The following is a 23954-nucleotide window of genomic DNA, read 5'->3' on the forward strand; positions in this document are numbered from 1 at the left end:
TGTTTGTCTGGGGTTTTTTTTGGTTGGTTGGGTTTTTTTTGGGGGGGTTTCTTTTGGTTGGTTTGGTTTTTTTTTCTTTGTTCTTTTTGGGGGGTTTTCAAAACCAAAATTAATATTTCGGACCCAGAGATCTTCTTATTGTAATTTTATTTAAAAAGTCCCTGGTAATATTCATGAATACTGTGAGAAGGCATATGCAAACAGTAGACCTAAAATTGTTAGGGTTTTGAGAAGTTTCATTTGTGACTTTAAGTACTGAAGTAAAAAAAAGCAATGAGTGGGATAGTTTTCCTCTTGTATTATTGTTTAAATGATCATTCAGCATGTTTATTTCAAAGACAATGAAATTTAGCTAGCTTTCATTTGGTTGCTGTCAAACATGATAGCACTGACTTCAGTGAGATTCTCATGGTGTTTTTCAGCAAGTATTTATCAAGCTACCTTGAGCTTGCCTAAATTTTGTCAATTATAGTATATATTACTGTTTGGCAACATTAAAGTAGCTATAACAACTTCTAAAATAAGGAAAGCCCATTTTGTGTCTAAAGGGGATGTGTAAATTTATAAAAAACCCAAAACCTGAGTCTTTTATCATTTCTCTGTATTGTTAATCTTGCTTGCAGGTATAGTGGAACAAAGGTGAAAAAAAATTTTTGTAGAAGTTCAGACAAAAGCATGTATTTGTTCAGCAGTTAACACTTTCTGCTGCAGATCAATTTGATGTCAATATATTAATTAATGTCTTTTTACCTAAGTTGTGTATTTCATTAGAAATTAAATAAAAACAAGCAAAAACCAATACACTCCCCCCAAAAAACCTACACCAAAACCCTAAAAAACCTCTTCAGATCCTGCAGCCTCTAAAATGGAAGTACTGTGTTTCCTTGTGGCTGTGGTGCTTGAATCCTTGTTCAATTCAAGTACTGCAAACATGCGCTCACAGAAGAGAGTTCTGGAAGAGGTCTGACCCACAAGACAATTCTCCTGGGTTTTGAGTTGCTTGCTGCTCCTCTGGAAGTTTTGCTCTGGATGTGCTTTACTTTTCCTGCAGAATCCCTGCTGTTCCAAGCAGACTTTTGCCCTCACACTGGCAGGTGTTAGAGCAGCCCGGTGTTCCACAGGGAGGAAAAATCAGCATTGCCCTGTGACTGGGCTGTGAGGAAATAAGCCTTGAATGGGTGTTGGAAACAGTCTCTTCCTTGTGATTAAAGAAATAGCTGCTTTGTATCTTTTAATTTTAGTTTTAATCTTCTTTGATAAAAGTTAAAATGCCTGATTGCACAAAGACCTATTCGGAAAAAAATACTAGTAGTGACTTGGTCTATGTAAAGACAATTGCATGTATAGACTGAGAGTTACTGTTTTAACTTTTCTTTAAAGTTAACAGTAAATAAAGTCAGCATTTGCAGAGGACGTAGCTCATATTCTGTTTTCAACGGCATGAAGAGCCAGACAGAAAATAAAACCTCAACTGCCATTAATCTATTAAAATACATACATTTTCCTGTGAGACACAGGTCTGAAACGTGGCACAGGCAGCTACCAGTTGAAAAAGATGCCGTACAGAGGATCAAAAATCATGGAAAACCTAATGAAAAGGGACAGCCTGTCTTTACAGTCTGGCAGGAGGATAGCACTGAGATTAGGGGATTGAGCAAAAAGCCGGCGTGCAGAATTGCGGGTTTTTATATAATGGCTTTAGTAAGTATCCTTTAGGACCCAGTGGAAATGTTTAGTGAGGCAAACTTGGCGAGTAATGGCCAATCATTAAGCGGTGATGAGGGAAAAGCTCTGAGTGCGAAGCCCCTGAAAGCCTGTCAAACGCATCTCGCCGGCAGCGCAGCGTTTCTGCCACTGATCGCTGACCAACGCGCCACGCCGGAATTAGAGTTGATTCAATGTTTAAGCCCAGAGGGACTTGTACTACAGGAGGTCACTGGAGTGCAGAGTGCCCAGCTCCCATTTCCAGCAAGATGCCTTATTTCGCAAAACTCCTTTTATTAATCTTCTGCTTAGTTCTTCTTGTGGAAAGCAGAAAACACAGGAGGAGGAGGTGGACAAGCCAGCTGGATGTGCAGAGGGCAAGGTAAGGGTTGCTAAACCGTGTATGTATCTTTTCCTGGAGTGTTACACATTACTACACGGACGTAAAAAGCTACTCTGTCAATGTCTTTGTGTGTATTATGTGTACAAAAAGCTTTATGGATAATGTTTTTAGAACAGTCTGTGGTAGTATAATCAGTTTTATCTGTAAGTGGACACTTCTAATGCTAACCTTGTTTAACTGTGAGTGAGGCAGGTTTTGCAGAGAAGTTGACAAGTTCAGCGTGGATTTTGGTAAAATTCTTAGCCATACATGCAAATAACAGAAAATTCAGAAGAATTGCAGTTAATAGAGATGTCAAATGTGCATGCTGTTTTATGTTTCAGCACTGTTTCAAGGGCAGGTTATTTACCTGCCTGCTGCAATGTCTGTGCTACTTACGTTCGTTTGGAATTGCCTGTTATGTTCTCACAATTTGAGATGCGGTTGTTGGTTAGCACTCATTGTGGTAATTAATAACAAATTAAACCCTGTAAGTTACCCAGGGATTGTAAAATTAAATATCTGTTTTGAAGAAATAAGTGGAAACTTTAAAAAAATGTATTTTAAAGTTAAGTGAAAGTACAAGAAAGAGTTAAAGGTCTTAGTAAAGTTTATTAGATTTACCGCTGCTGAGATTTGTCCAGAGGTTTACATTAGAAAAGATAATCTTCCAAACCTGCCAGACAGTCAAAAGTATGTTATCCTTTTTTGTGGTTATGTCATCCAGTGGCAATTATATCTTACAAGACTATTCATTGTTTGAAGGGCTCAAAAATAAAATTGGGTTAATCCATCTTATTAAATGGTTTCACTATGGCTGTAAACTTTCATATTTTTATTTATTTTACTGGACTTCCTGGTTTATCACTCAACACTTTTATAGGTAGTGTTGTTACTTGAATGTTTTGTAAAGAAATTGATGTAATTTGAAGCAAAGAAAACAAAATATGCTATCAGATTTACACTACTTATTGAAAAAATACAGTGGCATATGCTTTTAATGACGTAAATGTTAAAAAGCTAAAACAGCCAGGGCCTGATCGTGAAATCCTAAAGTCAATTGAAGTTTTACCACTGATGTCCACTGAATCTCAATTATTGAATGAGATCTTTCATTGAACTCTGAAAATACTCCAAAGTCTATGTTCTGAGGAATGTGGGGGATTCAACAGTAATATTTCCTCACAAACCTTTATGTGTAGTAGAGCTCATGTGCTTTGAAGTAATAAAATGGTATAAATCCTTCTTTAAATATCACTTTGCCCTGAAGTATTGCTATTTCCTGGGTTAAAAGTTTTGTACTTTATTTGAACATGGTGAAAATAATTTTCAGTTTCTACATTGCCAATATTTTTGTGAGCTGTAACAGTGGCAGTCAAAGCGCTGCTAGAATTATTTTTTTAAATATACACTAAAGAAGAAAAATACTATTTAGTTTTCTGTGGTGTAATGATTTTAATGAACAGTTTTCCATCTAGGTATGACCTTAGGAACTATATGCCATATATATATATATATATATATATATGTATGTATGTATGTATGTATATGTACACAAATATAAATGTAGTTATTTAAAAGTATATAAACCCAAGTTTTAGGGACTGTCAAATGTGAATGACATTTCAAATCCAGAGTATTCTGCAATGTTGCAACAAAAACAAGTGTATGGAGCAGTGTCGTTAGTATTTTGATTTTCAGTTACATAGAAAAAATTTAGTTGTCCATAAACCAACAATGAATAGTGTACTATTCTAGTAAAAAGAAACTAAAACTAGTCCCCAGGCTGGTTTCCTAATCATGTAAGAGAAATTAAAAGAATGATCTTTTAAATAATTTCATCACATTTGCTGCTTGGTATTTCTCTTGCTGACTTACCATGAGAAATAGTGTAAATTTTACAGTAAACTTTCCTTATCAAGAAAATTTGTTCCTATATTTGGGAATCTACATTTGGTAAGTTTGGTATTTTCTGTCCAGTGAGGTGATAAATCAGCCTCTGATCTAAAGCTCTTTATATTGACTTCAAGAAGATAGCTTGGGTTGTGCAGGTGCAGAACACCTTCAGTCCTGTAGTTTCTTACTTAGACATTGCACAGAAGTTCCTGTGGTGCAGAGATCTTCCCCACGGAACTCTGGGGGCGTGGGGTGGCTGGTCCTGCACAGAGCTGGTTCTGGGACAGCTCTGTGCCACCATTCTGCAGAGAAGTTGTTGAGCCTGTGCCTAAGTGGGAAAGGAATATGGGGAAAGTCACGATAGGAACCCAAATTAAGAAATGCCAGCTTAAGGGTTGCCTGTGCATCTTTAATTGCTCCCCATGGTTTGTGTTAATAAATTGTAATGCATTATTTTTTTGATGACTGGTGCCTCCTTCACCATGCTGAATGGATAATCCTTGCTTGATTAGAAACTGCCTTGCATTTAATTTTCTCCTACTCCTGCATCCCACCCCCCCCCACACCCCTCCCCCTCATAACACATCTCTCCTTCTACAAATTGAAGTATAACATAAAGAAACAACTGAATTTATGCATCACTGCCCTGACTGTTGCCCTGCACTGCTCCATGTTACGCTCTGGAGAGCCCAGGCTTTGCGTAGGAAATTGGTGTGTGCTCATTGAGTAGCAGATCCTGGCTTTGTACTTTAATTGTAGTTTCTCACAGTTTCCAGGGTATGCAGTCTCTGCCACTTATATTGAGAAATTGTTCGAAGGATATCAGTGATACTTGTTTGCCTGAAGTTGAGGGTGTTCTTGCTGATGTGCAGGATGTACAAATGGTGCATGAAACCAAGGGCTCTAGAACTGTAACAGCACTGTTAGCTAAAAAACTTTGCACTTCATTTTGCATTTTCATTTTGCTTGGAGAATTCAAGTGATGGATGAATTGTCAGAGTTGCCTGGGTGACTGCTGGGCAGGGCATGTTGGCCCCAGCTTTACGTGCATAACCTGAGAATGAACTTACAGAGAGGAAGAAGAGACTGGTGCTGAAGGAAGCAGTGTAACTGTGGAAAGGTGCAGGTGTGTCAGATTGTCTGTGCTGCTGTGTTGCTAGCTGGGATTTTCCAGACAGCTGTGTTCGCAATCTAGGCTCATGCTGCCTGGGCAGGTCAGACTTGCTGTGGGCAGTACTGGCTGTACAGTGTGTGTAGTTGTGCTTGGATATTCCTCAGAGCATCAGCTTTCCCCTGAGTGCCAGGCAAGTGCTGCTGGAATGTTCAGCACTGAGTTTTCGAAACAGTTTTGGGTACTCTTCAGTAGCTCAGCAGTGGCTGCCTCTCAGGAATGGTAAACAAATGCTGACAGTCCTTCTAGATTATCCAGCCAGACAGAACTTCCACACAGACAAAAAGAAGCTCTCAAAATTAGCGGGTTTGTTAATATTTAGTTCTCTATAAAAATTGCTGATAACGCTTTTGGTAATGTTTATTTCTCTGCATAAATTGAGAACTCAGGAGACATTTACCATCTGGATTGTGCCAGTGAATGCCGTGTTTCCAGCGACCTGTGCCCACCTGACTCAGAGTCTGCCTGTTCCTCTTGCCTACCAGCTGTGTGAAGCCTTATGTTTCAACAGCAGAAACATGGCCTTTGAAATGGAAGGCACTGGTAACACAGTGGTGATAATAAATGACTTTGAGCTTTTCTTAGCTAAAGACTTCCTGCCAAGGTTTTTGGAAGTGGACAGTGATTTGGAGTATCTCATTAGAGGTGCCATGTTCAGGGTATGCTCCACACCAGCTGTAGGTTGGGACACAGAAGCAGAAGGCAACTACCAGGACACAGTAGCACAAGGCTCAGCACACAAACTGTTTCTCCAAACAGTATTCCACAGGAGCAAGTGGTCTGGTGATCCCTGCCGAAACTGCTGCTGCTGGCAGCGAGTTCCCTCTGTTGCCTCATGGAGCTGCACTTTTTTCCTATTTTTCAGCTGTATACTGCAGACATCTCCTCTAGTGTGTGGTACTTCCCAGCCCCGAGAGATCCCCTCTGCTCTGTCGTGGTTTCTCTAAAAATTTGGAGTTGTAAGTGGTTCAGTGATTGAAATGTTGATAGCCATTTTTACAGGTGTGTTGCTAGCCTGGAGCTCAAGTCCAGGGCACTGCAGAACCTCTAGCGCAGGGTTTGATGTCTCCTGAGGCTTTTTCCCTGACCCTGCAGCATCAGAGCAGGACCAAATAGCAGAGTGAAACAAAAGCAGGGAGAGAATGTGTATGACAGCAGTGATTGTGCACACCCTTTGAGTTTGCATCCATCTTTTTCCAGAGTCAGATTTAGTTTTTCTAGAAACCTGGCAAGGAAAGTGACTTTCCTTCCTGCTCCTGACATAAACCCATGGAGGAGTAAGTGTGAAGCAGGTTGCATCCAGGGGTGGGGCAACAGAGTACCGCTCACCTGAGGCTCTGGAAGCAATAGAGACTGGTGTGGTCACCCAAACCATAAGAGACCTGTCTTCTTGTGGAGATGCCAGAGCTCCTTGGGCAGCTGGGGCTCCTGAAGCACTTGAATTGGTGACCCTGGCCATTGCCTTGGGCCTTACAGCATGAGGACTGTTTCCAATTTGGTAAGTTCTTTATCTTGTTCTGGAAAAGTCTGAATGTATGCATAGACACCTGCTCTTTTTTGAGTCCTGCTGAGCTGTTATTTGTAATTTCTTGTGCCATCAAGAATTAGTTTTCTTTTATATATTTGCCAAAAATTATCTATTTTATGCAATTGAGACAATTCTGAGTAAAAGTGACTGGAAAGGAAAATATATTTTAAAAAATTAGGGCAATAATAGAGAAGCCTTTACAGAAGCTCAGTGAGCTATCAGACCCTTTCTCTCGTCTGTAAACAGAAACATTTATTCACAGAAGTCAGATTTATCAAACTCATGCCCCTTGAATGAAATCTAAAGAGCAATAAAATTATAGATGAAAAATGTGGCAAAAAAAGACAAAGGGATATGGGTGGATTAAAATGAATAAAGGTGAATTGCAGAGAGTGCATAAAGCTGAAAGAAATACTGACAAATCTATAATCAGAAATGCTAAAGACCATAAGTACATCAGGGAGGATTTATGAGATACTGGTGATCAGATTGTCCGTAAAGACACCCGACAGGCAGCAGTGTTCAGAGCATCCATCAGTTCTGCAAGGGCACTGGCAGCTGCTGTAACCTTTGCTGCAGGTAATGAGATGCTCCCTATGCCAAACAGCAGTGGGGTGGCATGGGGTACTGCCAGAGCAGGGCAGGAGATACAGCATTGTTGATGTCAAACACTGTTATAAAGAATTTTTTTTTTTCAAAGAAACTTGCTCTTGAATTTGATTAAATAGACAAAAGTAGTAATACATTTCAAAGCTGTGTAGACTTCCTGTCAGTAAAAATATCTCAATGCAAAAACTTTGTAAATGGATTAAATTGATTAAAAAGGGCCTGACAGAGCTCTTTCTATAAAATCTGAATTGACTGTCATAATACCTGAAGGACTGGGCACAAACTGGTGATTAAATGATGGTTATTAAATGCAACCCCTGGCTCAGGATGCACCTGAAAACCTCTTTTCTTCCTGACAGTGTCTGCGTCCCCAGCCAGCCCTCTGAAGCCTCTGCAGCCACAGACTGTTTTCAGCAGCTCTCCTGCGTGCTCTATGCTGTTTGATGATTTTTTAAAGAATTGATCAAAATGTAACATTTCAGTGAGGCTGAGCCATTGATTTACAAGATAATACTGCCAGGGTTTTCCATACTAATTCCTCATACAGTGTGCAAGCCAATGTTTTATTGGATTTTTAATTAGATATTTTTCCCCCCTGCTTAGAGAAGAGAGACTTGATTGAACATTCTCTGGTTCTTCGGCTTTTCCCTGATAATTAAAGTCAAACAGACACAGGAAGACCCTTCTTCCCGACCTCCAGCTTTTCGGATGCCGCGGATGGGGAAGCGGAGCGCTTTGGCAGCAGCTCTAACCTTTGCAGCGAAACAAAGCTTTCCCCCTGCAGCAAGCAGTTAAAAGCTCGCCTTTTGCCTCCAACCATTCCCATTAATGGCTGCGCTTGGTTCTACACCCCTGCTTTTAGATAACCATCAATGCAGCCTTGTCGGGAGGGCGCCTGCTCCGGCTCGCTCTCTATCACAGCCGGCAGGGAGAGAAGCTCTGACATCCCAAGTGAAACTGGAGCCCAAAGTAACGTGAGGGAAATCCAACTTTTCCTATGTACCACGTGCCCTGGGGTACAAGGGGTTATATTCCTTCAAAACATCTATTTGATACAATTATTTTTAAATTCTGTTGCTTCCTTTTCACGTCCTTATTACAAGGAAACGGGTTATTGATGTTAGCAGCAGCTAGCAACGCCTATTATGTTTCAACCTTTCTTTCTTGAAATGAGTGCTCTGATGGGAAACTTTTCTTCTGATTTGTGATTTGTGCTCCCTTTGGCTCATACTCATCATGCTTTATACTTTAATGAAGCTAAGCATGTCCCTTTCCATACCCACGCTTATGAGTGGGGTGATTGTTTTGTAAGTTTTGAATTTTTGGCTAAGACTTTAAGCCTAAGTAGTCTCTATTTTTTTTCTCCAAGATTTTTTGTTCTTTATTTTCAGTAATATTTCTTCCATACAGAAAAAGGAACCTGAACCCTTTTAAATAAAGTTCTTTCTATTTATCATAATTATTTTTAGTCAGTTACTGAAAACCAGCTAATTGCAGCAGTATTTATAACTTTGTCAGATCTTAAGTCCACAACAAAGGGATTGAGGAACCTTAATGGTCCAAGTCTTCTGTTCTGCACCACTGGAAAACAGTCAGGGATGCTGATCTGGATTTTCTTCCAGAAGTGCACGCCGTATGTTTGTCTGCTGCTTAGTTATCCCCTTATGTGCTTTAGCGACTATCTTGCACTTTTCTCAGGGGTTTGTTGTCATCCTTGTTCTACTGTTATCATATCTCAAATAAAATGTTATAATTTTTCCTACCTTAATGTTCAGAAAAGTGAAAGACTGAAGGCTTCTTTAGATAAAACTCCTCTCTTCCTGCTGTTGTGGGGAGGAATGGGTGGTTTTGTTGTTGCTGAAAGCCAGAAGACCCTCTGTCCACACAAACTGCTGGCACTGAACTGATTAAGTTCATGGGACAGTTTCCAAGTAGTGTCTGACATTGCGTGACAACCATGGGAAAGAGCTTTCTCGTGACAATGGTGCCTTGGTACCTGGCCAAATCCTGGCCAGGTAACGTGGGGCACCCAGCTGCTTCCACTGCTGCTTGCTCTGAGCTGTGATATTTGCTGCATCCAGCTCCCCTGCGGGATGCTGTGCTCTCTGCCTCCCGGGGAGATGGATGTCTGGGACAGAGGGAGCACTGTGTCCTTGGAGCAGGGCAGAGGCAGCAGGGCTGCCTGTGGAGCACACAGCTCTGAGTCAATGCTGTGGAAAGGCAGTGCTGTGTCTATGCTGTGCTGCTGGCAGCCTCCCCACTTCCCTCCCTAGGACTGTGCCTGCAAAGCTGCTGCTCCTGCAGCTCCAAAATCGGGCTGGCAGTCAGCTGCAGTGTGGCACTTGGGCACAGAGATGTCAGAACAATGCTGTTACTGTCTTTTGCAGTCACATCTTTAAGAGGAATCACGACTTGACCAAAGCCTGGAAAGGAAAGACGGAGCAGCTTCTCAGAGTGGATGAGCATGACTTCACCATGAGGCCAGCCTTTGGAGGTGAGAATAAAATTATTCTCTTGATTTCATGCTAATCTAATTAAGAATAATCCAATTATCTAATTAATAATCTAATTTAAAAATGAGCAAAAAACAAACCTCTGTCCAGATGCGTCAGTGTGAAGGGAAAGGACTCAGTGCCCATTCAGAGAGGCCTCATACTCATCTCATCGCCCTTAGTGCTCTGCACAGTTCCTACATTCCTTCCTGTTGCTGCAGTTGGTTCTGTTTCTGGCTGGCATTCTCCAGAGCTCAGGATGGACCCTTCCAGGAAGTGTTTCACTCTATTGAGAAGAGGAAAAAGCTGCAGATTTTAATACTCACCTGTGGTTGTGAAATTGCAATGAGCTTTTCAGCTGATGTAATAAAATTGCAAAGTAAAGAGCACATTGGGTAGGTAACAGCCCACCTTTGCTAGGAGGAAATGGAATACTTTTGTTCAGAAAACATCTTGTCTTAAACTCCCATAAGCAAATAAAAGAGTGGGAGGTAAAACCTCTCCCACCTTCACTTCTGCCTTCTGTCACACCCAGTTACAGGAATGTGCTTACCTGACCTTTCCAGATTCACTACTGCAGAGGTAAGAGGGTACCTGAATAAAAACTGCTGGAATACCACTATGAAAATCCATCTTCTGATTAGACCAATAACCAAGCCCTTCCAGAGCTAAGCACAGATTTTTCTGCTGTTTTGATTGAATGGCTAATGCTGCATCCTTTGTCAATTGGCCATCTAGGGTGAAGTGCTCCCTCTCTCTGCCCAGTGGTACACGAGTGTTTTGCCCTTTGCACCTGGGTCCCTAGAACAGAGCTTCTCAGACCTGCCTGCTCCTGATTTGAAAGATGTTTCTTGCCCCACAGGGCAGATGTGCCATTCTGTAAGCACAGTGCTGACTCCTGCTCACAATGTATACATGTATTTTCAAACTCTAGAGTTCAAAACCTGTCATCATCAGTGTGTCCTGCCCCTGCAATGTTATTTACCCACAAGTTACAGTCCAACCTGACCAGTGGATGTAACTCTTTGCTAATCAGTGATAAACTTGATCTGCTGCTTCTAGGGTTGAAGAGTTTGCTTTAAATTGCCCTCTGGGTGGAGCATAGGCAGATTTCCCTAGGGCTGGTGGGAGCACACTGAGCCCTGGGCACAGCTGAGGCTCAGGGATGAGTTCTGGGAGCTGGCTCTGGAGGCACTGAGCTGTCTGCTCCTTTATGAATCAGCTGTAAAAGTGTGAATTCACCAAAGTGCACATGCCTCCCTAACTCCCAGGTATGCCCTCCCCTTCTATAAGCTCAGAGGACATGCTCTTAGGTTTTCAGAGCTACTTTTTTTTAGCCAACCTCAGTTTTTGGAGCTTGGCTGATGACTTCTGAATGGCTGATATGGACAAACTGAAAGTGCTGATCTCTCCTCTGTGCAGCTGATCTGTCCTCTGGACAAAATACCAGCTAGTCTGATGGGTGGGATGATAGAGCTTCTCTGGAAGGATATTTGAAATATTGATATTGAGTCCTTACCTTGACTCAGTTGGATGCAGCTGGGGAGCCACGCTGATTTTTTAACTTTTTTTTCCCCTAGCTGCATGTATGTCAGGGCATGATGTCTGTTCTGGGGGGAAGCTGTGGGGGTTTGTTCTGTTGTGCTGACATTTTCACACTCAGTGGCACTGCACTGTATTTCTGGAACACATCTGATTTTAACTATTTTCTTCAGTGTCACTGAGTCCTTGAAGAACACATTTGAGCACAGGTGATATCAAACAGACACATGTAATTACACAGTGACTCTTCTAGTGTTACTGGAACTGCATTTTAATCTCTCTTTTGTCTTGTTTTCCCATACTACCCCCCATCATGGCATCAAGATACTTCCAGAGCCAAAATTTGGAATAACATTTTAAAAATGGAGAAATATGCTAAGAGCCTTTGCTGAGATGATTCCTTTTTTAATAAAGGAAAAGCATGATGTTTTTTTTAAAAATTCTGCTTAAAACCTCCTTAACTTGCAGAAATTCTTAGGACAAAGGTGTGGTGTTAGCAAAGTTGTACTGAAATTGTATGTGATCAAGAGAAAAGCATGGAAATGTCTTCATTGAGGCTCCAGCCTTGGAAAGCCTGATGCAGACTCACAGAGGCAGTGGGTGCTACAGGCTCTTGCTCAGCTGAGGAATTGCACGGTGTGTTTCTAGTGACAGATGATAACCCTGATGAAAAAAAACATAAAGGAAAAGAAACAAAAGTCTGGTAAGAGGTGATCCTCATATTTTTGTCTGCAATGTTATTCGTCAGGCAGTCACAGTGATTTGCTATGCACCATGAGTCCTTGCAGCTTTTTGCTGTGGCAACGTCAGTCAAACTGATGTGGTCTGACCTGCAGAGGATAAAAAGGCTTTTGTTCTGCAGAAATGGAGAAGAAGAGGCTGTGGGATACATGTGGCTGTAATTAGTTGCTGCCCTAAGACCCCTCTGGTCTAATGGAGATTCCAGCTCTGTGGCATTGCATTGGGCCTGTGATGTTGCCTTGCAGGTGGGAAAGGCACCTCAGTTCTGGAAAACCTAAATAATACCATAAGGAAATTGTGAGTGACATTCATGACTAAAAGAAACCCAGTACTATGGTCATGATGGTTCCCAAGTTTGGTGGGCCAGCCTGCAACTTCACCACTGAACTTTAAGCTAAAAAGGGAATGGGATATGAGCTGCCTTATGGTGGCCACAGTGACTCTTCCTGGTTTGCAGAGGACAGTCAGCAAGCTGCCAGCCCAACACGGCTGTGACCACTGGGCTCAGCAGGCTGGGGTTATGCAAGGTGAAATAAAAAATCACTGCCAGTATTAGAGAAAGGTGAAGGGTTTTGCAAGAAAAAGTATCTTTGCAAAGAGCAAGTGAGCAAACAAATGTTGTATAAGTTGTGTTATTAACAGCCCAATAAGCATGGTTGTCTTGCCTGCTCTCAGCCCATTAGAGAAAGGCAACTGGGTACAGAGGCAATGACAAAGTTTTTGCTTTGCTGATGGTCAAAGAGCCTCCATAAGCTAAAAGAGACTGCTGGGTTTTTGACCCTTGGGGAGTTATCTCCATGTCAGTGACCTTGTTCTAGCTAGCAGATGTTCAGGTATTATTTACTATTATTAATATTTAAAGATTATGTAAATGTTTGTTTTGCTGCCTTCCTTAAACACCCATTTTAAGCATTTCATTTATGACATCTCATATTTCACAGGGAGTCTGTGAATAAGCAGCTTTAGTTGATACTTAAAATAGCTGTATCTTCTTTACTGAGGACCAGCCTAATGCTTTACTTTTATTATATTTGCTCATAGCCTAGTAGCCTAATGTTGGCTGGTTCTCACTGTCCTTTCTGGGCAGCACTTTTGCCAGGATGAACAGAGGGGTGAACAAAGCATGAGTGGTTCACTGAGTGTCAGTATTGAGGGCTGGAATAGAACTTGCTCCTCTGCTGCTGAACAGCCATCGGTGAGATGCAGAGGGATGAAGCTCTGCAGTCATGAGGCACAAGATGAGCATGTCCTGGTGCTTGGCTGCCTGGAAGCTGCCCAAATCTAAGAGGTCCCAATCAGATGTACATTCACTAAAAAGTAAATATATATACACACACACACATACATGAAGATACACCGCAAACTATTTTGTATCTTGCAGACATGGGATCTCTTACAGACGTTTGCAATCTCTCTGCGTGTGCACGAGATACATGTCAGTAAATAAATCCCAAAACTATTAGTTTCCCACATAGATATTTTCATCTCAGGGCCTTTATATGCCTCACTCCGTCAAAGATAGATGAGTAGACAGAGACACTGTCTCAGAGAGAAACAACGAGCCTTTGAAAGCACTGCCAAAAAATAAAGAGATGTCACAATGCTTTAGTCTCAGAGCTGGAGTGGAAAACTGACTCCAGGCATCCTCGTGGTAGTGTGCTCTTCCCTATCTTCCAAAGCCTGCTCCAGTGTTCAGAAATAAAAACCACATTTGTGCCCATTACTGACTGGGAGCTGACTCACCCTTTGAAGCTTTCATGCTGCTCATGGGTGGGTGGTTTTAGGTGCAGAGACACACTGGGATGTAAGAGGCTTTAATGTTGGGCACCTTCTGCAATCATTCCTGAACAGGACTTGTGGAAACCTCCTGGGTTCCCTGGAAAGGTTAACCCCAGGCCGACATCCCACTCAATCTGGGGCAGAGTTTGATATTCAAACTGGAGTATTTGCAACATGAGACAAGCCACAAAGGCTTCTTCACATCAGAACCCACCCAAAATTGAGACTTTTTGGGTCTGTCCCTTCTTGTACAACCACTGAAAGCAGATGCAAGGTGGGTCTTCCCTAAAGGTATTCTGAGCATCATTTTTTCTATGTGCAGCACCTAAGCTAAAAGTGTAATGGCTTTCACTCAAGAGCAGGTCTCAAAACAGAGCAAAAGTTTATTGCAGGGGAAAGGGAAATAAGGAAGCACCCTTGCCATGGATTCTCTGCACATGGGTTGTGAACTTGGCAAAGGAATAAAGAAATATGAAGCCACAAACACCTTGACAGGCTGGTTCCTGAGTATCTTTTTAGCATTGAAGTTTGATTTGAGACTAGAACATTGACATGTAGGAATTTACAGAAATAAGTCGTGGCTGATTCAGTTTCAGAAGGCAGTACCTTTATAGTGAGAAGGTGCAAGGGTGCTCCTTCATGTTACATCTAAATCCTTTGCAGAAATTGTGGGGCCAATGGATACTGCCCAATAAAAGAGAAAGCGGTGCTCTGCCATCACCCCCAGTTTGTGCTTCAGGTCACTTAAATCCTCCCTCAACACACAAATATAAATATCTTCATCAAAAGGAAAATCTCCTATTTTCCATTTCCAGTTTTTATATTGTCAAATTTGCTAAGGATTGTGCAAATGTCTTGAGTTTGTTTGGAAGCTGCCACTGTTCTCTGAGGTGTAAGGCGGATTTTTATTTTTAAAAATATTTATTTATTGGCGGATTCATTTCTGTGTTGTAAATAGAAGCCTGTGACTTCTATGAAGTCTTAAGAGTCCAGGGTTTGTTTTCTGGTTTCGTCAGTCCTGTTGAATTAGGATTTGTGTTCTGCAAGATATTGCTGTGGACAGTGATGGTGATAAATGATGCTGACATGTTTGCTGTTTCTAAAAGAAACATGTCAGTTGAAGGCTATACAAGTTATCTCTAGACTTGTTCTGTAAATACTTGTTTAATTTTGGATAGTTCCATGAATTTGGCTGATACTTTGCAGAGACTCTGAGGTGTGATCTGAAAATCTCTGCTGGACTGCAGTCTTTGAGCAAAGCAGCACTGCTTCCTTTTGTCAGCCATGTCCCCAGCTTTCACATGGACCCATTTAGCTTCCTATCCAGCAGTGAAAATCCTAGAGAGGAGCCTGAGCTTTGAGATCTCTCCAGTGTTAAAGTGTTTGAGTCTTTTGTTGCTTATAATTCTCTAGGACAATCTTTCAATATTTCCTCTTTCTGCAGAAAAGGTGAATATTGATAAAATATTGTTTATGACAAGGAAAGGCTGGTTGATGAGGGCTTTTTTGCATCTAATGCTGTAATCTAAGTTACTTGTTCTGTCTACTAGTTCAGTTTGTCATACACCATCTCAGCTGTTCTTGTTCCTTCACATTCACACCCTCATCATACTCTGCTCCCTCTCAATAAAGAGGTTTTTTTCCCCTTTCTGCTCATCCCTAGTGACATTTGATGAGGAATTTGGCAAAACACCCAGAGCCTCTGTGGTTCAACAGTTTAGTTGCCAGAGGGACAGGATTAAGAAGCTAGCAGTTCCTAATTGACTCCACGGGTTTGTGAGACCAAAGATCTCTTGACATTTCTCTCTGACTGATCAACAACCATTTAATTCGGTGGTATGTGCTGTAGCCAACACGACCTTCAAGGAAACCCAGGGTTTGTTTCTGTGGTTTAAAGAGGTCGTTTCTCGACAGGGCTTCTGTTTTGCTTCAGAAGCTGCATGCACTTTCAGAGTTGCTTGCATCAAGTGCCTCTCCAATATTGCATCTTGCTTGAAGTTTTCTAGAGTGATGGGCTGAGTGAATGTGCAATTATCATTATCACTTCTGCTCATCGCCAAGAGCAGGACTTGGTGATTCTTGATTCCTGTCACTAGCTCGCAGGCAGCAACATTTGGGCTGTCCCCACTGGCCCTTTACTCACCCTTCCCTGCTCAGTATAGCCTCTTGTTGAAACCTCCTCCAAAGGGTCCTGGTGTCTCAAAGTATCCTCATTCCCATTTGTGTGCTCTCTCATTGCCTCAGCCCCAGGTGCTGAATGAGGAGCAGGAAGAAGGAAAAAACAGTGATTGCTCCTGCTGATTGGAGTAGGCGTTTGCCCCAAAAAGGCAGGGTAAATATTTCTACAGATGGTTTTACAGTCTCATCTTTATCCTTCTGTAGTAAGTACCAAACATTTGAGTCCAGTGTTCAAATAATTTCTCCCTCTCTCTATTACAATCACTGTTTTATCATCCCCCTAATTTGTGGTTAACTGCAGAAAAGAAAAAAGTAAAAGCAGTTTCACTAATGTACAGGACACCTAATCCTGCCTTGGACCTCTTCTCTCAAGGGCTTTCCAGACCCTCCAGCTTAACATGGAACACCCTTTATTTTGAGTTTAAAAAAGGTTCATGTCGGTTCCAGACTGAACCTTAGGCTTTGTCCTTGCACTGAGATATCTGCTGGTTATTGAGTGTTCAATGCAGTAACATGAACAAAGAAAAGAACATGGACACCATATTTTATCTTTAAGAGCAGACAGGGGAGGAACAGGAGAGAGAGACAGATACCAGCTTGGCAATATTCCAATGTTTATGGGTTTTGTTTTTAGCTGTTTATTGTTGTTTTCTTGGGTTTTTTAAATCTGTGATTAGTGTTCAGAGAAGCACAGAAATTGCAGCAGTAAATAGACTTTGTGCGGGTGTTGATTTCCTGAATGAAGGCTAAATTAGGGATTCACACACAGAGAGTCTCTCTTGCAGTCTGGAAGTTGTGGGGGGCTGCCCAGCATGTGTTAGGCACACAGCCCTCAGCTGAGCAGGCTTGTGTTGTTTCCCTGTTGATTGTACTACACATCAAAATGTCTCTTATCACCACAGATACACTGCTTTTTGCTACCTTCTTTAAAATAAACAAAAAACAACAAAGTGAAGCATGTTTTACTGAGCAGGAGAAATGTCACAGGAAAATTCTTTCCGTAAGTTGCAAATGTTTGCTAGCAATTTTTAAAAAGTATGCAGCACACAGCTGTGTGTCTGAATGTGACATGTAGGTGTTTGGAGGCATCTGGGAGTCATCTCAAAGTGCTGGGCTAGCCATGTTTGAGCTTCATTGCTGGGGGCAGCAGTCACTTAAATTGGAATTGGTGGTTCTGTGGAGCCTGGTCCTGCTTCACAGTGCCTCTTCCCAGCACAGCTGCTGACACACACAGTGGGCACAACAGGCTGGAGCTGTGCATGCAGAAGGGGACAGACAGCATCACCATCAGTGAGCTCTGCAGTAATCAGGTGAGGCTGGCTTATCAAAGCCCTGGCAGACCTGCACTGGGGCTGGTCACAGCTTGTCTTGTGGGCATGGGGACCCGTGTTCCCTGCTGAGCCTGGGTTGGTGCTTCTTTCTCCTGCAGCAGAGGCAAACAGAAGGCTGTGTTCCAAAGCCCTGAAGATGTGTGGGAGCCTCTACATGCTGCTGCAGGTACAGGGGCAGGGTGGATGGCAGCTTGCAAAGTGTGCTGCTCTCTCAGCCACGTTTCTACTCTCTGGTTAGGCTTGTAGCGTGTTCAGAGCTTGGCTGTGGTCTCGAGGAAGAGGCTACTACAGCTAAGTCATGCATGCAGCAGTGCCTGCTGTGTGTGCTGCTGCAAATATGGGTCTGAGTCTGCAAAGGGATTGTGGTGCATCTTATATATTATCCCACTGCTAATCAGTTTCAAAACCTAGGTGTTAAAAATCTTTGCAAATCTTCACTGAGGCCACTATGGTCCTTGGAAAATTAATTTCTGTTAGACAAGTCCTAGACATGTCTGCAGAGCTTCTGCTTCCTTTGGCATGGTCTGTCCCACTGCCAGTGCCCAGGCTGGAGACACACCCTGGACTGGGTCATCAGTGTGAGCCTTGTGAGATGCAGTGCCACACACTGAGAGCACCAGGCAACAGGGGATCCACCTGGGCTGCTCCTCAGCAGCTCCTGCTGACCTGCCCTGCTGGGTCGTGCTTGCTGTGCATGTTTCAGTAGGCACACACCACCAGAATTTGGGAAAAACTGCATGAGAGCACACTGTGGGGATCTTGAGTCATCTGAGCAGGTCCTGGTCATTACTGAGCAGCAGTCCACAGTGAAGTTTTGATATGAGGTTTCTAGTAATAGAGGAGTGTGTATTCATTATGGGATGTTTTCTGCTTATTTACTCTTTGTGAACTCTCTGGCTGCTAATTTTAAAACTACTGTGGAAAACTAGTAATATCAGTGAGTCATCTGAATCAAAATGGTGATGGGCTCTTGAGAGATTAATGTGGCTTGCCTTGTTGGTGAAAAATTAGAAACGTCCAAGGAAGAGTTAATGGCTTGCCATTTCTTCATCTCTGTCCCCTGTTCTTGGGGTTAGATTTGTTCATAAAGGCCTAAAATTTAAGATAGGATGGCTCAGTTTTTAAAAACATATGCAAATGTTTCACCCAAGCTGTGGATTAACTGGCAAAGTGTCAACATTGCAGCATATGCCAAGGGGAAGATAATTCAGTGTTAACCTTCCATGGTTATTCACTGACTCTTTCCCCAGCCCCCTCATGAAGAACCATTGACAGAAATGTACAACATAATCTCAGAAATGTTTGCATGCCACCTTAGAACTGCTAATTAAATGCAGATGATATGAAAGAACATTTATTTACATATCTAAATCCCATTCTCTTTCAGGCCCTGCCATTCCTGTTGGGGTGGATGTGCAAGTTGAAAGCTTGGACAGCATTTCTGAGGTTGACATGGTATGTAATCCTCTTCTAAGCCTCAATTACTTCTAGTCATAAAAAGACCCTCTGACTTGAGACCTGTGGGCTTGAAATCATTGGTCAGATGAAAGTAATAGCAGCATCTCTGAAATTCAAAGGGGCTGATATTCAGAACCAAAGACTTGATAAAACCAGGTGATCAAAGTCTTACCTCTCTATCTCCAGATAAAGATTAAAAGCATGAAGGGAAAAGGGACCTTGAATGGGAGAATAATCAGTGCTGTGGAAGATCTATCACAACTAAAAATACAAGCAGCTGCATATGAAGGTTTGAAGGATTATGGTAAAATTCTCATAAGCAGCACTTGCTGCAGGAGTCTTTTTTTTTCCTTAGGGAATTGTGGAGTTCACATGAGTGCTTACACATGTTTTCCTGTTTGATTTTGGGTAGTTTCATGGTGATTTTTTTTTTATTGTAGGAAATGGAATAAAAACATTTGAAAGAGAAGTGGAAAGGGGAACATGAAGGAGAAGAGGAAGCTTCTTGGCTCCTTCCTCTTTCTGCTTTTTTCTCCTTGCTCTTGTGCACCTTTTGTGGTTTAGACAAAACATACAGACAAAGGAAGAGCTTTAGGTTGAGTGTTTTTACCATGGTGCAATTACATCTTCATCCCATTTTGGAGGGGTTGGTTTAGATGCCCTTTAAAGGTCCCTTCCAACTCACACTATTCTGTGTTCTGTGATTAAAACCAGGGAGCTTGCCTGCCTGGATATTGAAAGAGAGTGTTTGGGGCTATGCATGCAGTGAGGTGTGTGGGAGGGAACTGTCAGCACAGGAAATGGCTGCCAGGAGGAGAACTGGGGCTCTAGGGTATCAAGATAATGTTAGAGCAGAAAAGAGGCCCTAATTAGTGCAAGTAAATAACTCACAGTGCTTTCTGTCAGGAGCATCGGATTCAACAAAAATCTTGCCTGTCAGAAGGCTTCGAGGTCAGTTCTCTCCCTTGGCTGTTGGTAGTTCCTATTTTCCCAGCTCATGACAAGTACTTTCTAAGCAGCTGCTGACATGTATTTGGGGTGGAAGATCAGTCTGAGTTCTGTTGGTGTGTTTCTCCAACAGACTGTCCCAGCATGGGTGTTTGCAGGGAGGACAGTGGGCAGGAAGCTGTCTGCATGGCCAGGGGACTGGGGCTGGCTGTGCCTGCAGCAGGGTGCCCTCCTTGTCTTCCCACTGCAGGCAGGGCTTGTTTCAAACTGCTCTGGAGTGGCCCTGGAAACCAGGTACCTTCAGCTGGGCAGTCCTTAGCTGTCATTGCTTGAGCAGGCAGCCGGTGCCCTAAAGAAGCACCAGACTGAAGCATCACCAACCTCAATCCACTGTATCTGCAAGACTGTGTGTGACACTGACAGCAGCCAGGGGCTGTTTAAAGCATATGGGGTTAAAACTGGTGCCTGTCTGGTCGACATGGATGGCCTGCTGCTGTGTGCAGTGGCAGGGCGTGCTCTGGAGGCTGCCTGGAGCATGGAACAAACACAAAATGTGCCAAAATTGAGGAACTTGAGCATGTTCATTGGCTGTACCTCTGGTAGGTACTATTGTTCTCCCAATTTGTAAAATCTTGTTTTCCGAGGGACTTTTCTATTTGTGTGTGCTGAAACAAACCCCTTTTCTTGCTTGTAAATAGCATGTGCACTGGTCAGAAAGGAACAAGCAGTCAGCACACTGCCTCTTTTGAATCTTGCAGTGAAAAAACCTCAAGTTGGATTTTATACTTAGAAGCTGTTGTCAGCTGCTACTTTGGCTCATGTTTGCAGCATTTGGTGCACTGTGTTGGCCACTGGAGAGAGAGGAGAGATGGCCATTGCAGAGTCCACTGTGTTGGCTCTTTGGAGAGAAAAAGGGGCTGAAGGTGAGAGATGAGAAGCTCCTGTCTGCTAGGACAGGGAAAGGGGTGGCCTGGAAAGCAGTGGGTTCATTCCCATGCTGTGCCTACAGACAGTCTCTTCCCCCTCCCCTGTGGTGGCTGTAAGCCTTGCTGAGGGTGCCTGGCTGAGGCTCCCTCTTCCCTGGGCTCTGATGATGGAGCTGCCCAGAGGCATTTTGCAGCCACAGCCTCAGGCGGCCTGGCTGTCCTGGTTTTGGCTGGGATAGAGCTAATTTTCTTCTTAGTAGCTGGTACAGTGCTGTGTTTTGGATTTAGTATGAGAATAATACTGATAACACAGTATTTTGGTTGTGGCTCAGTAGTGCTTACCCTGAGTCAAGGACTTTTCAGTGTCTTGTGCTCTGCCAGTGAGGAGAGGCACAAGAAACTGTGAGAGAGCATGGCCAGCACAGCTGACCTGAACTAGCCAAAGGGTTATTCCATACCACAGAATGTCATACCCACTGTATAAACTGGGGGAATTCACTGGGAGAGGCTGATCACATCTGGAGGATGTGCTGGGTGTCTGTCAGCAACTGAACTGTGCATCCCTTGTTTTTCTGGGGTTTTGCCCCTCTCCCTCTTTTAATCTCCCTTTTCATTACTCTTCCTCTTGCTACTTACTTTATTTCAATTCTTAAACTCTTTTTATATCAACCCAACTTTTTTGAGTCTACTCCCCATCTCATCAGCTGGGGGTGTGGGGAGGGAGGAGTGAGCAAGTGTCTGTGTGGTACTGAGTTGCTGGCTGGGGATACCCCACGAGAATGGTCCTCCTCTCCTGGAGCCCCATGTCCCTCTATCTCATGTCATGGCCAGGCAACTGGTAACCCTGAATAGGTTACCAGCAACTTGCTAACTTGCACTGAGTCGTAAGAAAGCAGCAAGTGTGCCTCTTCCTTGCCTTCCTTTCTCCCAGCTCTGGTCAAACTGATGAGCTTGATGCCCAGCCACTGAGGCTGACTCTTCCAGCCAGGTTACAACCTAAGCTCTGCCAGTGGCAGTAGCTGCTGAAATTGTTGGTTTGGGACTATAGCTGTAAGGGGAAGGTGGCCAGTGTCCTGTGCCCAGTAAGGAACAGGATCTGGCAGCACCTCTGGGAGGAGTAGTGAGGGAGCCTGGCAGCAGTCTGATAAGCTGGGGACATGCAGGTGGGTGGGCAGAAGTGTCCCCCTGGCCAGTCTCTGCCATGGTCAGAGAAGGAGGTGTCTGGCCAACTCTGTACCGTGCAGGGCAGCAAGGTGAGGACTGGCACTAGAGCCTTCTTTGACAAACTAATGAAAAACCTACTGGCAATGCAAGGCTATTGTGAGACAGCCCTTTAAAGCAGAGAGCCAGGGTAACTGATTGTCACTGTCACCAAATGGATTGGTTGTGATTTCAGAAAGTGGTTGCCACAAGGTTAGGGAGAAACCCTGGCCTGTGTTGCTGCCTGCTCAGGCTTGGCAGCTGCAGCTCCCATAACCACTTGCTTAATTGGGAATATAAAGGAAAGAAGTGTGTTTGATCTCTCAGCATGAGAAAGTAGATTCAGCTCTAAAAGCAGCAGCTGCCAGGTTGGGATCAACAAACAGATGTTTTCCTTTATGTGACTGAAGCTCCTGCTCCCTGAAGAAGCCTAAAAGGGAAATTTATTTACATATTTATGTGGTAGGAAATACAGTACCCTTACTTGGTTGCTATTTGCAATAATTATTTTGGGTCATAAATTGCTTAGTTTTTAACCTGACCATTAAGCTGACTTTCAAAGTTTTTCCTCTTGATCATCCTTTTGCTACCATAATACTGTGAGATAATTTTGCCAGAATTGAAGAATTGTTTCTGCAGGGCGTTGCTTCTCTTGGCTTGTATTTATATCCCATTTGGGACTGAACATTACTGGGTAGTGTAATAAATCCATTAGATGGTTATTCTTTGTTTTGGCTGAAATTATTTTGTCAGGAAAATCTATTCACTGAGAGCATTGACCTAGGAAAAAATCAAGAGTTGAGAGTGGAGAGATTTCATCTACCTGGTGGGAGTGAGTTTTCTTTGTGGTATGTGCTAGCTGTAGAGTGCAGCACTGACAGACTCCTCTCTTTTTTTGGTTCTCTTCCTTTTCTTGAAGGATTTTACTATGACCTTGTACTTAAGGCACTACTGGAAGGATGAGCGTCTCTCATTTCCCAGCACCAACAACAAGAGCATGACCTTTGACGGCAGGCTGGTGAAGAAGATCTGGGTCCCTGATGTCTTCTTCGTGCATTCCAAGAGGTCCTTCATTCATGACACCACCACAGACAACATCATGCTGCGAGTGTTCCCTGATGGGCATGTTCTCTACAGCATGAGGTAAGGGAGCAGCCCTGCTGCCTCTGAGCATCCCCTGGGTGTTTGCTGCCAGTTTTACTCTAGGCTTGACTCTGGTGATCACCAGGATTGCTATTGCCAATCCTGCTACTCCCACTGCTGATGCAGAGCCCTGTTTCCAAGAATGTCCAGTACACAATGCTTTGCAGGAAACTCTGAGAAACCATGCTGTGGGCAGTAACCGGATAATCTCCTCCTGGGGGAAGCATGCCCCCAACTCTTTGCAGTCAGTGGAGGGCTTAGTCAAGCAGGAATGTTCATCCCAGGGTCAGTGTGTGATTAAACTGGAAGCTGCTGTTATACCAGATGGTGACCTCTATAATTATCCTATTTTCCTTCTTGTTTGTCTAGAATATTTTTTGTTAGTTGTGGTGTTTTTCTGTTGATGGAAATGTTTCAGTTTGTTGAAGCTGAAATGGCAGTATTAAAGACATCCTGGTTTTCTAGTAGATTTGTTGGCTGGAAGAATGCTGAGGGATGTCTGTCATGACCTGGAGGGTTACCCATCCTGTGGGTGGATCATGCCATGGATCGTGACTGAGGGTTTGCAGGATTCTGTAATACACAAGGACATGGAGGCTTAATCCCCTAAACTTCTCTACCTTATTACAGATTATCAAAAATACCACAAATATCACCACTAGCAAGTAAACTACCACAAAATTACCACTGGCAACTGTACCTATGATTAATAAAGTGACAATATATACCTATCATGCTATTGCAAATTACTATCAGCAATCAATAATTTAGCATCCCTTAATCATGTGGCAACAGCCAATAACTAACCAGGGTATAGTGCTGGTATCAAGTGATGCCACCATCAAGCAATCAAACTACCCAAGTGATGGAAGGACAAACTGAAACAGCCTCCAAAGTGGGCTCAGAGGGGACCAACGAGACAGCAG

General features: G+C 43.1%; 1 protein-coding gene across 1 annotated transcript in view; it reads left to right on the top strand.

The window, feature by feature from the left end:
• Positions 1–89: 89 nt before the first annotated feature.
• Positions 90–23954, top strand: part of LOC146440026 (gamma-aminobutyric acid receptor subunit rho-2) — a 37318-nt gene continuing 13453 nt past the window's right edge. Inside the window, exons 1-4 of the mRNA XM_085056358.1 lie at positions 90–2086; positions 9678–9784; positions 18741–18808; positions 22805–23028. Of these exons, the coding sequence (XP_084912484.1) occupies positions 1899–2086; positions 9678–9784; positions 18741–18808; positions 22805–23028 (587 nt within the window). The 5' untranslated portion in view covers positions 90–1898. The remainder of the gene's footprint in view (positions 2087–9677; positions 9785–18740; positions 18809–22804; positions 23029–23954) is intronic.

Source organism: Lichenostomus cassidix, chromosome 3 (assembly GCF_008360975.1).
Source record: "Lichenostomus cassidix isolate B80296 chromosome 3, HeHo_3.0, whole genome shotgun sequence".
NCBI lineage: Eukaryota > Metazoa > Chordata > Aves > Passeriformes > Meliphagidae > Lichenostomus > Lichenostomus cassidix.